This window comes from Crocuta crocuta, unplaced genomic scaffold, assembly GCF_008692635.1.
Source record: "Crocuta crocuta isolate KB4526 unplaced genomic scaffold, BGI_CrCroc_1.0 scaffold89, whole genome shotgun sequence".
In the NCBI taxonomy this organism is placed as follows: Eukaryota; Metazoa; Chordata; class Mammalia; order Carnivora; family Hyaenidae; genus Crocuta; species Crocuta crocuta.
Window position 1 is genome coordinate 270,370 of NW_027551559.1, and position 14,009 is coordinate 284,378.

At 50.2% G+C, this 14,009-nt stretch overlaps 1 protein-coding gene across 1 annotated transcript in view; it reads right to left on the reverse strand.

Moving 5' to 3' along the window:
• Positions 1-14,009, reverse strand: part of TRIO (trio Rho guanine nucleotide exchange factor) — a 229,487-nt gene that overhangs the window by 125,487 nt on the left and 89,991 nt on the right. Inside the window, exons 11-17 of the mRNA XM_077749451.1 lie at positions 12,952-13,121; positions 11,931-12,105; positions 7,447-7,642; positions 6,504-6,670; positions 3,810-3,929; positions 1,927-2,118; positions 1,300-1,449 (exon numbers count right to left, since the gene is read on the reverse strand). Coding sequence (XP_077605577.1) covers positions 1,300-1,449; positions 1,927-2,118; positions 3,810-3,929; positions 6,504-6,670; positions 7,447-7,642; positions 11,931-12,105; positions 12,952-13,121 — 1,170 coding nt within the window. The remainder of the gene's footprint in view (positions 1-1,299; positions 1,450-1,926; positions 2,119-3,809; positions 3,930-6,503; positions 6,671-7,446; positions 7,643-11,930; positions 12,106-12,951; positions 13,122-14,009) is intronic.

Consider the following 14,009-nt stretch of genomic DNA (forward strand, 5'->3'; position numbering starts at 1 on the left):
ACTGCTGAATCCTAGTTGAGAAGAAATCTGAACAAGCCGGTGATGATTTTTGTTTTACATTTTTTCTAAGTATCTTTCTTAATTAACTCAGTAGCGTTCGATTTTGTTTTATTCTAAATGGATTCCAGAGAAAGAGGCAAATTACGATAATTCCAGATCCAAACGTCCTCACAGTGGTGGGTATTTCATCAACGGGCTTTCAGGTCCTGCTGGAAATGGTTAAAGTAACAAGCCCGAGGAAGCCACGACCATTTTCCCTTCATCTGCCAAAAAAAGTCATGCGAGGGAAGCTCAAAGTAGGTTCCCAGATAAAATTTTCAAAGAGTTACAATCTGTTCTCCCAGGCTAGTCAGTAACCCCGTCAGGACAGACCATCCCCTTCAGAATGGAAACAGAAATTATTAAATATAACTGGAAATGGTGTGAGAGGCATCAGGACACAGAATCGATGTCGGTGAGGCCACAGTGAAAAGCAAATACTATACCTACTGTGAACGGGGCTGAGTGGCACCCGGCCGGGCCTCTGGGGGTCTTCTCCAGAGTGAAAGGCCACATGACAGAGACAGCGAAATGTTGGCAAACAGTTTGAGCACTTTTTAGAGCTTCTGGGTGACTTAAGTACACACACACACACACACACAACAAAAGCGGGGGTCTTCTCCAGAGTGAAAGGCCACATGACAGAGACAGGGAAATGTTAGCAAACAGTTTGAGCACTTTTTAGAGCTTCTGGGTGACTTAAGTACACACACACACACACACACAACAAAAGCGGGGGTCTTCTCCAGAGTGAAAGGCCACATGACAGAGAACAGGGAAATGTTGGCAAACAGTCTGAGCACTTTTTAGAGCTTCTGGGTGACTTAAGTACACACACACACACACACGCACACGCACGACAAAAGCGGCCAGACTAAAGCTGCTCAGTTAAAACTTCCAGCCTGGATTATGGTTAAATGTCTTCTGCGGAAACACTTCCTGAACAAGTATTAGTAGCTAATCCTGTGACTCCCAAGAGGTGTTCCTGCCCCATGTCTACCGTACACGGGGTTCAGTCTTTATTCCTAAAAAGGCTGAATTTCCAAAGGAAGATTATTTTCAGCTAAAGGCATTCTTGTCTCCCCAAACCAATCTCTCTCTGTTTAGCACCAAATTGCACTCTGCACACGGGGGGGCCCATGGAAAGTGAAGGTGGCGTGTGCGCGCCTGGTACGTGGGGACACGTGTGGTTCTCGGAAGCCTGGGCGGGCCCCCCGTGCAGTGCAGGGACGCCCCGGCACCCCAGAGGCTGCTCCGTACCTTCAGGAATGCTTCCTTTTGCTCCAGATGCTTGCTGATCATCGGGGTGACGTGGTCTGTCTCGGAGTTGGGGCCCAGCTTGTCAGCCCCTCCACACCAGTCCTCTTCTCTCTTGTACTCCTGCTCCAGGCTCTCGAGGACGCTACAGACCTGCGAGCAGAAAGCCACAGGCTTGGAGGGGCCACTTGGCATCTGACGCCACAGACAGCGTCTTTGGGAAGTGTGGCCAGTCACACTCTGGGGACAGAAGTGCTGGCCTGGGGACCAAGACATTCAGGAGGAGCCGTGGGCCCCACCTCGGGTGAGGACAAACTCAGGGGTCAAAGTAGGCAGGCCTTTAGAACAAGAACCAAATAAAAACAGAATTTCCGGCCTCTCCTTGGTGTGTTTCAGGCTATGTATCTAAAGGAAAGGAAAGCAGAAGTCTTCTCGGGTCCTTTCCAACCTGTTCCTCTAGGGCTCCTAGGGCAAGCAAGGATCATTCTACTTCTAGAATGCTTTTCTCTGCTTGAAGTTGAGTTCACTGGCTCAATAATGACTGATGAGTTCATGACTGAGCTGTCGAATAAAGCTAAGCTCAACACAGAATGCCGGTCAGGACCCAAGGACTAGGAGGGGCCCCCTCACCTGCTCTGAGGTTTTGTAGAAGGCGACAGATGCGTTCACGAGCTTGAGGCGATCCTCCATCTTGAGCATGAGCTGCTGCCAGTGAGACGCCACTTTCTCGGCACAGTCCCTGATCATGTCCATGTCGTAGTGATTGGCCTGCAGCATGGCCTCTGCCTTCTGCTGCACCTGCAGTGCACTCTGGTGCGTCTTCTAAGGAAAGAGAAAGGACAGGGTCGCCTGTGTAACAGGGGGCGTCACGCGTTTATTTACCAGGAGGCCGCAATCCCTCCGCTCTGCTTGCTCTCATCCAAACGACCTCAGTGAATGCTCATTAGGACACTTCTGAAAACAGCACACAGTTCAGTTAAAAAAACCAACTGTTCATGCCCAGCAACAACTGTGTTTATACTTAAATTACCTAATGAAGGATGAAAATGCGCTAAGACATTCCAGAATGGGCCTCAGTTGTGGGTTCTCAGCTTGAGAAATAGCAGGAAAAAACCTTAATAGCCAATATTCTAAGAAGGCTGTTGAAATGTTCCCGGTTTATTCTTCCTATTCATCCTTCTTACAATAGCAGCTAGAGGCCCATGAACACACGGACAAAAAGGTGGCCACAGTGAGTGCATTTTTACCTTAAACTGTGGACTTGAGTAAAAAAGTTTTCAAAAACTATTGACTTTAAAGAAGAGAGAGAAACATAATTAAAAGCTAAGAATGAACCAGCTGTGCTCTCTGGAGGTTCATTCCATATTAAAATATCAGCGTAATATCACAAACCCAGTAGAATTCTTGCTCATGTGTGCTCACTAGAAGATTCCACAAGAGGCTGACAGGCCACATTCTCCAAGAATCGAGCACTGCACAGTGTAGTAGTCGGGGGGGCAGGGGTGGGCAGAGGGGTCCATGGGTCTGTGATGTGGCTTTTTTTTTTAAGACAACAGCAAAATTTTGTATATCACCTGAAAAGGCACTAAGTGATCCCATGAAAGACCACATGCACTATGACCCTGTCCTTCACGCAGACACAATGACGCATGTTAGCAGTTATTACAAGTCACTAGGCACAGTGTACCATTTTCAAAAGATGCCCAAACTCTGGGCTTCAGGAAGTTAACACTGGTCTGTTGACACTGAGTAGCTGAAAGTTAAGTCAGTCTTGAGAATAAATTACCACTATCTTCTGTGGCCTTCTTCTCTGGCTACGTATATAACCAGAGCAGGAAATGAGTTTTCTGCAATCACATGCTCCTCTCCCCTTGAGCTGACCTTGAGACCACCTATCACAATTAACTCCCCTTTGTCCCCAAGCTCTACGAATAATTAACCCATACACTGTGAGCGTGGATTGTAAATGGAGCTGGAACTGGTCCAAGCCAAGGTGCTGAAGGCCCGCCTGGCCCGGCCCCCATCAAGGCAAGAAATGCTCAGGTGAGGAACGCTGCTTCTCATCAGGGTCAGAGAGTTCTGGGCGCAGTGCTGTTTGTGGATAACCGTGAATTGTGATTTGCACTTGGTCTGGGCGAGCTGCCCATGGTGCCCCGTTTGGTCCAGGGATGCGCTTACAAGACCAGCAGAACAGAACACCCTCGAGCCCAGACACTTGCGTGGGTGCTCAGGTGCTAAGTGTTCCTGGCAGAGGGCGGTGCATCCTGCGGGGTCCCTCAGGGCAGGAGGACAGCAGGAGCCACCAGGCCTCTGGGGCGGTGGCGTGAGGTCCCTGAGCTGGTACATGCATCGTCCCCTTCGCTACCGTCACCTGTCTGTTTGCTCCCATGAAGGAAACTGTAAAGATCCGTGCTGCTGCTCAGGGTCCTGCTGAGCCCCGTCTGGCCCCAGCTCAGACCCCACGAGGGAGCATACAGCGTGTCCTGAGGCGGGCGGCGGGCCAGTGTCCCTACCTCAATGGCGTGCTGGAACTGCTCGTGCTCCCTCTGCAGCTGCTCCGCCTCCTGCAAGGAGCTGGCCGTGATGAGTCCAGCATTCAGCATCGATTCTCCGTTGCGGATCCAGCCCAGCACCTGAAACATGACGCAGGGACCTCCAAGCCTCGGCCTTCCCCAGGGACCCACCTGCGGGCCAGCTGGGACACAAGCCAAGTGAGCGAGGAGGTCAGGCTGCTCACATCAACTGGGAAACACGCGTTTCCTTATGGCCACACCTGCCAACAGCCTGATGTGCTTCCAAGGTACCTGATCAGAAGTGCCACATTTTAAAATTAATTCAGTTATTTTGTGGTTTCAAATGGGAGCTGGAAAGGCACAGGGTCCAGCAGGTTGTTATCGTTAGTCCACAGGTCAAAACAAATTAAGAATCACCTATTAGCAGATCTACTGGTGCAAATAATTCCCTGATAATCAAGAGAAGTATTTTTCATTCCTTTTATCATTAATAAACATGCAAAATTAGCAACTGCTTGGTAACGGAATTATTTTATTTCACCAACGCATTTTCCTATTTAACATCAGAGCTAAACGGCACACTAAGCAGAGAATGGGTTCAGAGGTGCCATAACGCCCAGGGTCGAGGCATGAGATTGCCAGCATCACACAAACGAGAGGACCCAGCTGTGGAAGGTCATTCTGGTAGGTAGTTGTGGCAGAGACTGCTTGTTGCCCACCTTGCACCTAGTTTTCCTCATCTCCTTTACTCAGAAAACTTCGACTCTGGGGGGGGCTGTGGGGGTGCTTAAAATGAAACTGCTTCCCAGCCCCTCCATGCCCCCTCATTACAGCTAGGACACCATATGCTCTGGTACCTCTCGCTACTGACAGCACTGAAGCAGCCTCTGGGCAGCTGAGCAAACCATTTCTTTTCTGATACAAGTGCTGCTTCTTCCCCGTTCTGACCTCCCCTTCCTGCTGCCTGGGAGGGGGAGGGGGGGCTGGGGCTACAACAGCCATGGGACGACCCACTGCCAGCATGAAAGCCTAGCCGACCACACAGCTGCTAAATGAACAGCATCCTGATGTGTTACGTAAGAGAATATTGATTGTTAAGCATTATTTTTGGACTCTTATTTACAGGCAAATGTAATTCCTAATGGATGGTCTGGTCCTTTATTTCTTAGACACACTGTTTTGTTTTTAGCAAGAAGGAACACTTTATTAAATGGTCTTTATTTTTTTTAAGTTTTGGGGCACCTGGGTGGCTCAGTTGGTTGCGTGTTGGACTCTTGATTTTGGCTCAGGTCATGATCTCACGGTTTATGAGTTTGAGCCCTGTGTCTGGCTCTGTGCCGACATTGCAAAGCATGCTGGGGACTCTCTGTCCCCCTTTCTCTACCCCTCCACCACTTGCACTGGCATGCTCTCTCTCTCAAAATAAATAAATAAACTTAAAAAAAAATAAAGTTTTGGGGTGCCTGGGTGGCTTGGTCAGTTAAGTGTCTGACTTTCGCTTAGGTCATGATCTCGCAGTTCGTGGGTTCGAGCCCCGCGTCGGGCTCTGTGCTGACTGCCAGCTCAGAGCCTGGAGCCTGTTTCAGTCTGTGACTCTCTCTCTCTCTGACCCTCCCCTGCTCACGCTGTCTCTCTCTCTCTCCTAGAAATAAATAAAAATATTAAAAAAAAATAAAGTTTTATGTAAGCAATCTCTACACTCAGCACGAGGCTCAAGCTCACGACCCCGAGATCAAGAGCCACACGCCCCTGTGACCGAGCCAGCTGGGCCCCCTAGGAGCTGGTCTCTAACAGGAGGTCACAACACTGTATCTCATTACACGGGCACCAAAAGGTGTTCTTGTAATGTCTTCCGATTCGACAGCGTCCCTGCTCAGTGTGAGTGCCACCCGCTCTACCCCACAGGCTGCCAACACTCCTGAGGCGCCGGGTGCCCTGCTCTACCCAACACGTGCTTCTCTGACCCTCCACCAGAACCCGGAAGGCCTTACTTTCTGTGCCAGGAAGGCAGTATCATGAGTGGTTTCTCTGCTCATGAGATAAAATGTCATGCACATGCTGAGTGTACATATGTACAGACTCCCAACGGCTACAAGCCGAAAGTATCTCTTACAAGTGCTCCATTTTTATTCTGCCGTGCTCTCTGAGCCACGGCATTGTAGCATGCCGTTAACAGAAGAAATCCCAGCCCTGAATAGGCTGTGACACCATCCAGGTTGATAACAGCCTATTTGGCAGAAAAATCATATTATTTAGCCTGAGAAGCTATGTGCTCAGAGTTTCAAGCAAGAGATTACCACTAACAAAACAAGCCAAATGGATGTTACTTTCAAGTCCTATAGCTGCTGGTGCGAAGCTTTCTCCACTACAGAGTCAGCACACGGCTGTGTGGGGCGCTGGCTCAACACTTAAATAGAGCTAGGGCTATACTGGGGGTGGGGGGACATGTGTTAAGTCACATGTCAGAACAATGCTTACACATGAGCTAGGGGTGTACTGGGGTGTGTGTGTTACACCACATGTCAGAATGACACATGAGCTAGGGGTGACCGGGTGTGTGCGCGTGTCTGTGCACGTGTGGTGTTATAGCACGTGTCAGAACAGGGGCAGTCTCCCCAAATTTCTGGGAGGTCACACACCGAGTGCCCGCGCACGGGGGCCGCTGTGGTTGGGCTCCCTACATCACCTGCTTACCTGCTTCACTTCGGCCTGCAGGTGACGAAGCTGTACGCACTGTTCCAGGTGCTTCCGATGCTGCTCGGCTGCGACATCCAGCTCCTGCTGCTTCTCGTGAAGGAACTCCAGCAAGTCCTGGACCCGAGTGGCCATGTCCACGTCTCTGTCGCACAGCAGCTCCACACCTGCGGACAGGAAGGGTAAGCCTGGGGTTCAACAGGCACGTGGGCCCGTTCTTCGGCCGTGCGTGACGGAGGCCGTGCTTTCGTGAATAATCTGCCGGGCCGGGCCAAGCCGTTACCTTGGCCAAGTTCAAGAAAGGCCAACATAGGAGTGTTTCCATGTGCCTCCAAGCACTTGAGGGGATCTCAAACAACGTGTCTGCTGAGTCCCAAAGCAAAACACAGTGCGCGGCTAATGAAACCAAACCCGCTTCGGGTCACTTTATTTCCACGGTGGTAAGTGGTAACGGGCGCTTTGCTTTTATAAGTGAGTGAACTTCGGCTTTTGTCGTGTTATCACTGCACACCTAGTTTACTCTTTAGGAAGCATCTGATTTGTGTAAAATGAGTGATGCAGTATGCAGGCTGTTGCTAAGTTTCAAACACTACACACTTCTGTCTACATTTTTTGAGCCTGTAGTGACATCTGCTGGTAAAATATAAACTAAGAAAAAAATAAAGAATGTGAAAAAGTTTTTGGAGATTGAGGTTTCATTCACGGACAATTAGCGTTCATGCCACCTGAAATGACACGCAAGAGATATGTACACCAATCATGTTACAGGTGATCACCTGTGAAAATGAAACAGCAAAACGTTCCTTTGGAAGAGCAGGTAGTAGAACACGGACGTCACAGGGGCTGACTGCTTTGCAGCCATCACACGCGCACACGCACCGCATGCACGCGCACACACACAGTGAAAACCCTACAAGTGACATGGCCCGAAATGCCTCCTTACCGGAGGCCTGCACTTCGTTGACATACTGCAGAAGGTCCTGCCCTTGGTGGATGACATCAAAGGTCAAGTTATTCATGGTCAAAGCTTTGTCTGCGTGGTGCTGCAGGCGCTGCTCCGCTATTGTGAGATCTTCCGTGTCAAAGTCATTCATTTGCTGCGAAAGCTCATCATTCCAAGACTCAAGGTCTGAGATGATCTGAGAGGAGAGCATCTTTTTAGGACCAAGACATACAAAATAATGAACACCTGCTGCTGCGACCCCTCACCAAACCAGGTAAGGAAGAAACGATGTGACCGGGTGCCAGGCACATGGAAGCCAGCTGTTGGGGCTTCCGCAGGCCACAGATGGGACAGTTAGACACAAAACCTCTAATACAACTGAACAAAGTTGATCAAACATACAAAAACACATTTTTCCCTAATGGTACTTTTTTAAAAAAATGAAGAGTTAAAAAGCCTAAAATTAAATGAGAAACTTTTTTTCTTAATGTTTATTTACCTTGAGAGAGAGAGACAGAGAGAGAGAGAGAAAGAAAGTGAGTGGGGGAGGGGCAAAGAGTATCCCAAGCAGCCTCTGTGCCGTCAGTGCCAGAGCCTGACACGGGGCTCAAAGTCATGAACCGTGAGATCATGACCTGCGCCGAAACCAAGAGTCGAATGCTTACCCAACTGAGCCACCCAGGTGCCCCAAACGAAAAACTCTTTTTATTAGAGGCTGACAGGAAACCAATCTTTATCTTAAAATTGGTAATTAAAAAAGTATTTAATCCTATAACAATGAAGGTTACCCTTTACAGATATATAGTTATTAAATGTAGAAATAATAAAATTAGAAAGCTTTTTCTAACTTTTTTTTTAATTCTAGCAAAAGAACTGTTCAGACAATGATCATCATGCAGGCAACTGTAACGGTAAGGAAGGCCAGGTCTGGTGGCTGGGCCCTCCTCGTCCCACGGACCAGCTTCGGCCCTACCCACATGGGACTGGACAAGACCAGCCTCAGCTCCCACCCACGGGGGGCTGGACAGGACCAGACTCTGACAGGGAGAAGCTGCGGGTCCCATGGAGCATCTGGCACAGAAATGGACCTGGAATCTCAATCAGGTCTTTACATCTAAACTCCAAGTGTACAGGGAACACCAGGGAAAGAAAAATAGTTAGACAGAAGAAAATCACGGAGTGAATGCAGAACGTGGGTCCTGGTTTCTTCAGCTGATGCAGTTACTTTCATAAGTCATGGCAGGAGGAAAAGCAGGCTGGGTGAAGAGACGATTCTGGACGGAAAGGCTAAGTACCCCACTGGGCGCAGTGCCCACGTGCCCCCCGCCCCCAGTAGGGGTCACCTGCAGAGGGTGCGAGAGAGGCGGGTCCTAGCGAGCAGGGACCCTGACGGGTGGGTGAGGGGAGTTATGTACGAAAGGTCTTACTTTGGAGAGATACTTGAGAGTCTTAAGGAGTAAGACAAGAAGGTGGCAAAGCTTTTCTCTCAATTACTGCAGCACGACCCTAACAAAAGAAGGGGGATTTGCAGCAGGGAAGACACGATCCTGCTACATTTGGGAGATGGGCACATGGCTCACTGTACGGATCCTTGCTACTTTGGAGCAGGTTTGAAAACTTTGTAACACTTAAAAAAAGTTAAGACTAAAAATTACAGAATCCAGAAAGGAGGAAAAAACTTCTTGTGAAAGAATACTGTATTATACACTTCAGTGGAATAACATTCCCCACGCGTCCCGATTTACTTTATCCAGAAGAGCAGTAACCACACGAGTTTGAAAGTCTGAGAGTGTGAGAGAGTTCTCGCAGAATCCAGAGCGGAGATGAAAAGCAATAAAAACTGAAGGCTTCCCCAAATGCCTATGGCACAGATCTTCCGAGTTTATTCTTTCATTAGTGGGGTCTACATACAGTATGTGTATTTACATTAATTTATTAAATTGGGCTAACTTATAAAGTTGATCAATTTAAATAATGTTAAATTATACATGAGCCAAAAAGCCACCAAGGGAAAATATTTTTAACAAGGAAAGAGATTACCACACCTTTAATCTTTGTCTCTAAGAGGAATCTTCCTTCTTAATGTTTGTTTTCTGACACTGAGGCTTAGGTGTGGTGGTGAGGCACAGACTCAGCACTAATGCCTCAGCGACACGGCTCAGACGGCACTCAAGGAGCAGAGTAAACAACGAGGAATGTGCTAGAACCAGAGGGGGCCCCAGCAACAGCCATGATCAAAGGATCAGCAGGAGAAATTCTGCCCAGGATTTATGATCACAGCTTGTCAACCACACAAGTGAAGACAAGAAATCGGTGGCAGAAATGAAACTCAAGAAAGTGGAAGTGACTTTTGAATACCAATTCTTTGGAGAAATTACTTTGAAGCTGTTTTCTAACTGTATGTTAAAATGTTTAGAAATTCGAAAAGTTTCTCTTCCTAAAGGTACATATAAACAAACTGTCACAGGATGCTGTAGTAATGACTTTGTTGTTTCCAGAGCAATAGAGGAGGTTTTCCCTGGAAACAGGAAGAGGCTGAAACAGCAATATTCTCAGCGTAGAGAACCTAGACCCGGGGTGCCCGGGTGGCTTAATCAGATGAGCATACAACTTCAGGTCAGGTCATGATCTCACGGTTCATGGGTTTGAGCCCCGCATCGGGCTCTCTGCTGTGGAGCCGGGTTCAGATACCCTGCCCCCCTCTCTCTATGCACCTCCCCCACTCGCGCTCTCTCTCAAAAATAAAGAAACGTTTAAAAAACAATAGGCGAAGGAACAGTTAAGTTTCTACCATAAAGATAACTCCAGGCCTCCTCTGTGCAGTCGAACAGCGCATTTTCCCAGATAAGGGAGGAAATCCCAGCCGAAGCCCCAACGGCTCAGGCTTTTAAGTTTTAGGATTATTCCAGAGAAGAGAGGTTCTTAGGCTGTGACACTTTAAAAAGCTTTTAAACTACGCTGTAGCTGGCCTGTGACGGCTCTGCAGGTCTCATTTCCTTAGCTCAGGAAAGCACTTACCCCTAGCCTGGCGCACTGGCTTTATTACAGCCACTTGGAACTTCTGTGGCTTTGGTGCGGAGAAAACGTAGGTTTCTGGTTTCTGAGCTACATATTAAAATGCTAGTTTTTTGACAATGGAAATACAATTAAGTGTTTTTCCCTTTAAAGTAGCAATAATACAAACGAAGCTGAGATTTTTTTTTTTAAATATCAACATGCCTTGAAGAGAAACTTCAAATAATGCCCGATGGATGGCTCTGTTTCCTAACTGAAACTATTAAACAAGCAGCTAAGTTTACAAAAGCAATTCGTCTGAAGTAGAGGTCAGAGAGGAAAACAGGCATGTCCAGTCTCCTGTTCATACAGCTTGCAACCATGGAACCTGGGCTGTGGGCGGGCCCTTAAAAAGCCGAGGGCAGTGTGCCTTTTCCCTGCCAGGCTTCATGCGTCTCTAGAGATCAAGGCTCTGAGCAGACTTTACCAGACGGTGTGTGTAGGGCTTAGCTTCTTCCTGTTGTAAACCAGTGATGATCATGAAAATGGCCAAGAAAGCCACTTTAATGAAAACACCGATGGAAGTTTAGACTAGTGGCCACCAAGGACGCCCCTGAGCGGCCCCCTCACAGGGCCCGGCCTGGTCCCTGTACCACCGTGCAGAGCGAGGGCTACAGACAGGCCTGAGAGACGTGGGCAAGGCCCACTTCAGGCACAGGGTCCTCCCCTGAGCTGCGGTCACACAAGGTCTACCGCCCTTCTGCCTGGATGGACTTCCCGTCTGGGTCTGCGTGCCCCCCAGGCCCTGGCACGGGGAGGGCCGGCCCCACAGGCCTGGGCGGCTCGCTCCAGCGGCTGTGTCAGGCTGACAGGCACCAGGAGACCGGCCTCACCCCGGCTCAAGTGAGTCTTGGTTCCTTCATTCATGTTTCACAGCCAGATTCAGCATCATCCAATTATACTTACTTCCGCTTGCACTTCACCAAGTTCAATAATAAGACCTTCCCTGGCACAGAATTAAGAAGCAGCCTTTTGTTGAAGAAAAAGGAAGGAAACCTCACGTGTAAGGGGCAGTTTGTAGGCAAGGATGAAAGATCATCTGAACACAATCCTTGGAAAAGACTGGGTTTCCTACTATCTGCAAGTGCTATCACCACCGGCGAGCCTTACTGTCACTGCTGGGGGAGGCCGGCAGGGGGCAGGCAGGCGAGGGACAGAAGGAAGAGGGGGGGACGGCGGCCGCACGTGCGTGCCTCAGACAGGGGAGGGCTGCGTGGGACCCGGCCCGGGCCTCACAGGCCAGGCCACAGCCATCCGAGCTCGGCTCCACTCACAGGCTGTGCTCCGTCCTGCTGTGCGGCGCAGTGCCCAGCACAGCCCCCTCGGCTCTCAGGGCCAGACGTAAGCCTTCCTTCCTCTGCCCTGCCCCTAAGGCAGAGGGAGAAGGTGCCGGAAGTGGGGGGGGGGGGTGCGGAGGAGGGGGCACTCACATCGATGGCATCCCTCTCGAATATGCGCAGCTGCAGGAAGAGCTCCAGCTTGATCTTGCGCTCCTGGAAGAGCTCCTCCATCTGGGCCTGGGCCTCGTCCAGCTGCTGCAGCACCGTCTCGATGTGGCTGATGGAGCTGTTGTGAGGGGTCTTGTTGCTGGAGATGGCGGAGTCCCTGCGGAAGGGAGAGGGGACGGGGCGGCATGACAAAGTCTCCCATCGTCAGCCACCGGATCCGGCCGTGCAGACTTCAGGGGGAGGAAGGCTGGCAGGAAGCAACAACACTGGGCTTCCTCCTGCGAGCCGGNCCAGAAAGTGACTCTGGAAGAGCCTCACTGTAGCCGCTCTTCTCCTTAAGTAGAGAGAACAGAATCCGCGATCGCGGTTTGCTAAAATACTAGAGTCGTATCTGGAGCAAGGGGTTAAACTCTCACGCAGCCAATCAGGCCTTCATCAACCCTCTGCCTGACTCTCGGCAAAGCAAAGTGAGCTGAGCGTGAGCTTGTGTGAAGTTAGCAGTAACGACTTGAAAAGCTGTCCCTGAATGATGCTATAAAAGAAATCTGCTTCCAGCCCTCCAGCACCTCCTGTTCACCTCCCGGCTCGCGGAGGAAGGTATCACCTGGGGGCCTGGCCTCCCCCGTTTCTGCTCTGAGGACCTGGAGGCCCAGCGCCTGTGGAGAGGCAGGTACTCAGGGCCTGAAGGACGCAGTTCTGAGAGGTTTAAATCAACCCGGTTTGTAAAGAAATTTCGAAAATTACAAGGCAGATGTTAACAGGAAATATTAATAAAAGCTGAGTTCCGGGAAAGTTTATTCGTCAATGCTATGAGGAGAAAAATCATTGAGTTTAAAAAAAAAATGGTCAGCAAGGGGGGAAAAAAAAAGAAAGAAAGGGATGTTATTCTCCTTTGTATGCAGACCTGTTACTTGTTCTCTACCTAGTGGGACAGGGAATCAGAGTTCCTTGCTCCCCAGCGGGAGGCAGGATTCAAAGCTCCAGTGCTGGCGCCCGGGCCCACCTCAGCTGCTGTATGAGGTCCTCCCCTTCCTTGATCACGTTCACCGTCACTTGCAGGGTTGTCTGCTGCTGCTGGCCGAAGCGCTTGATGAGGTCCTGCACGGCCTCCACCGACTCGGCGTACACATCATCCAGCAGCTCCTTCTGCAGCTCCTCCAGCCACGTCCACAGCTGCGGAAGGAGAGGGCGCAGTGAGGCCGGGCCCGGGCCCCCTCCCCGAAGGCCCCCTTCCCCGAGTGACCCTGCTGGGAGGCCGGGGATGGGAGGGAACAGGAGGGGGGCAGCCCGAACAGCCCCGACCCCCCAATACTCAGGAGGCCACCACCGCCTGGTGAAAACACACAGGCACAGAGCCAGAGGGGACTGTCACAAAAGAGAAAAGAGGAAAAGGAAGGGAAGTCACTCTTTCCGATCCTTCCTAGGCTCAGTTCGAGCATAAGAGGAATGAGAGAGACCCCCTCCACCAACTAGAACATCTGCTAAGCATAACGCATCCTTTTCCACACCCTTGGACTCTTGTTTAGCGTGGATAGCTTTATTTTATTTTTAGCAAGGGCCCTACAATCCATTATTAATTATTGAACCACTGCTCGCACGTGGCTGCTCTGCATTGCTCAGAGAAGCAGCAGCCTATGATGTGGTGCATGAAGCTCATCGCCACGGCTGGCGGGAAATTCGGATGGGGCACGGGGCTCGGTAACCACACCCATCCTGGGCCATAGCCAGCCCGGCCACGACATGGTCCGTCCGTGCATACCGGAAACACTTCAACACCTCCACTGCACAACCACTACAACCGCATCTGGGGACGCCATGGTAAAGACAACCTGGAATGACAGTGGCAAGAACCCTATTCGGCCTGGTGGGAGCAGAGCTCTTCTCCCATTTCCGGGAAGCCCACCGCCTCCTCTGAGTCTCCGGAGAGCCATTCAGCCATTCGGTAAATGAAAAAGATGTTTAATTAGACCAAGCAGGCCCTGGTGGCTGGGAAGTGGTTTGTGTGAGGAGAAAACACTTCCTGCTTCCTCGGCGGTGGGGGAGGGGGGGGGGGGCTCTGGA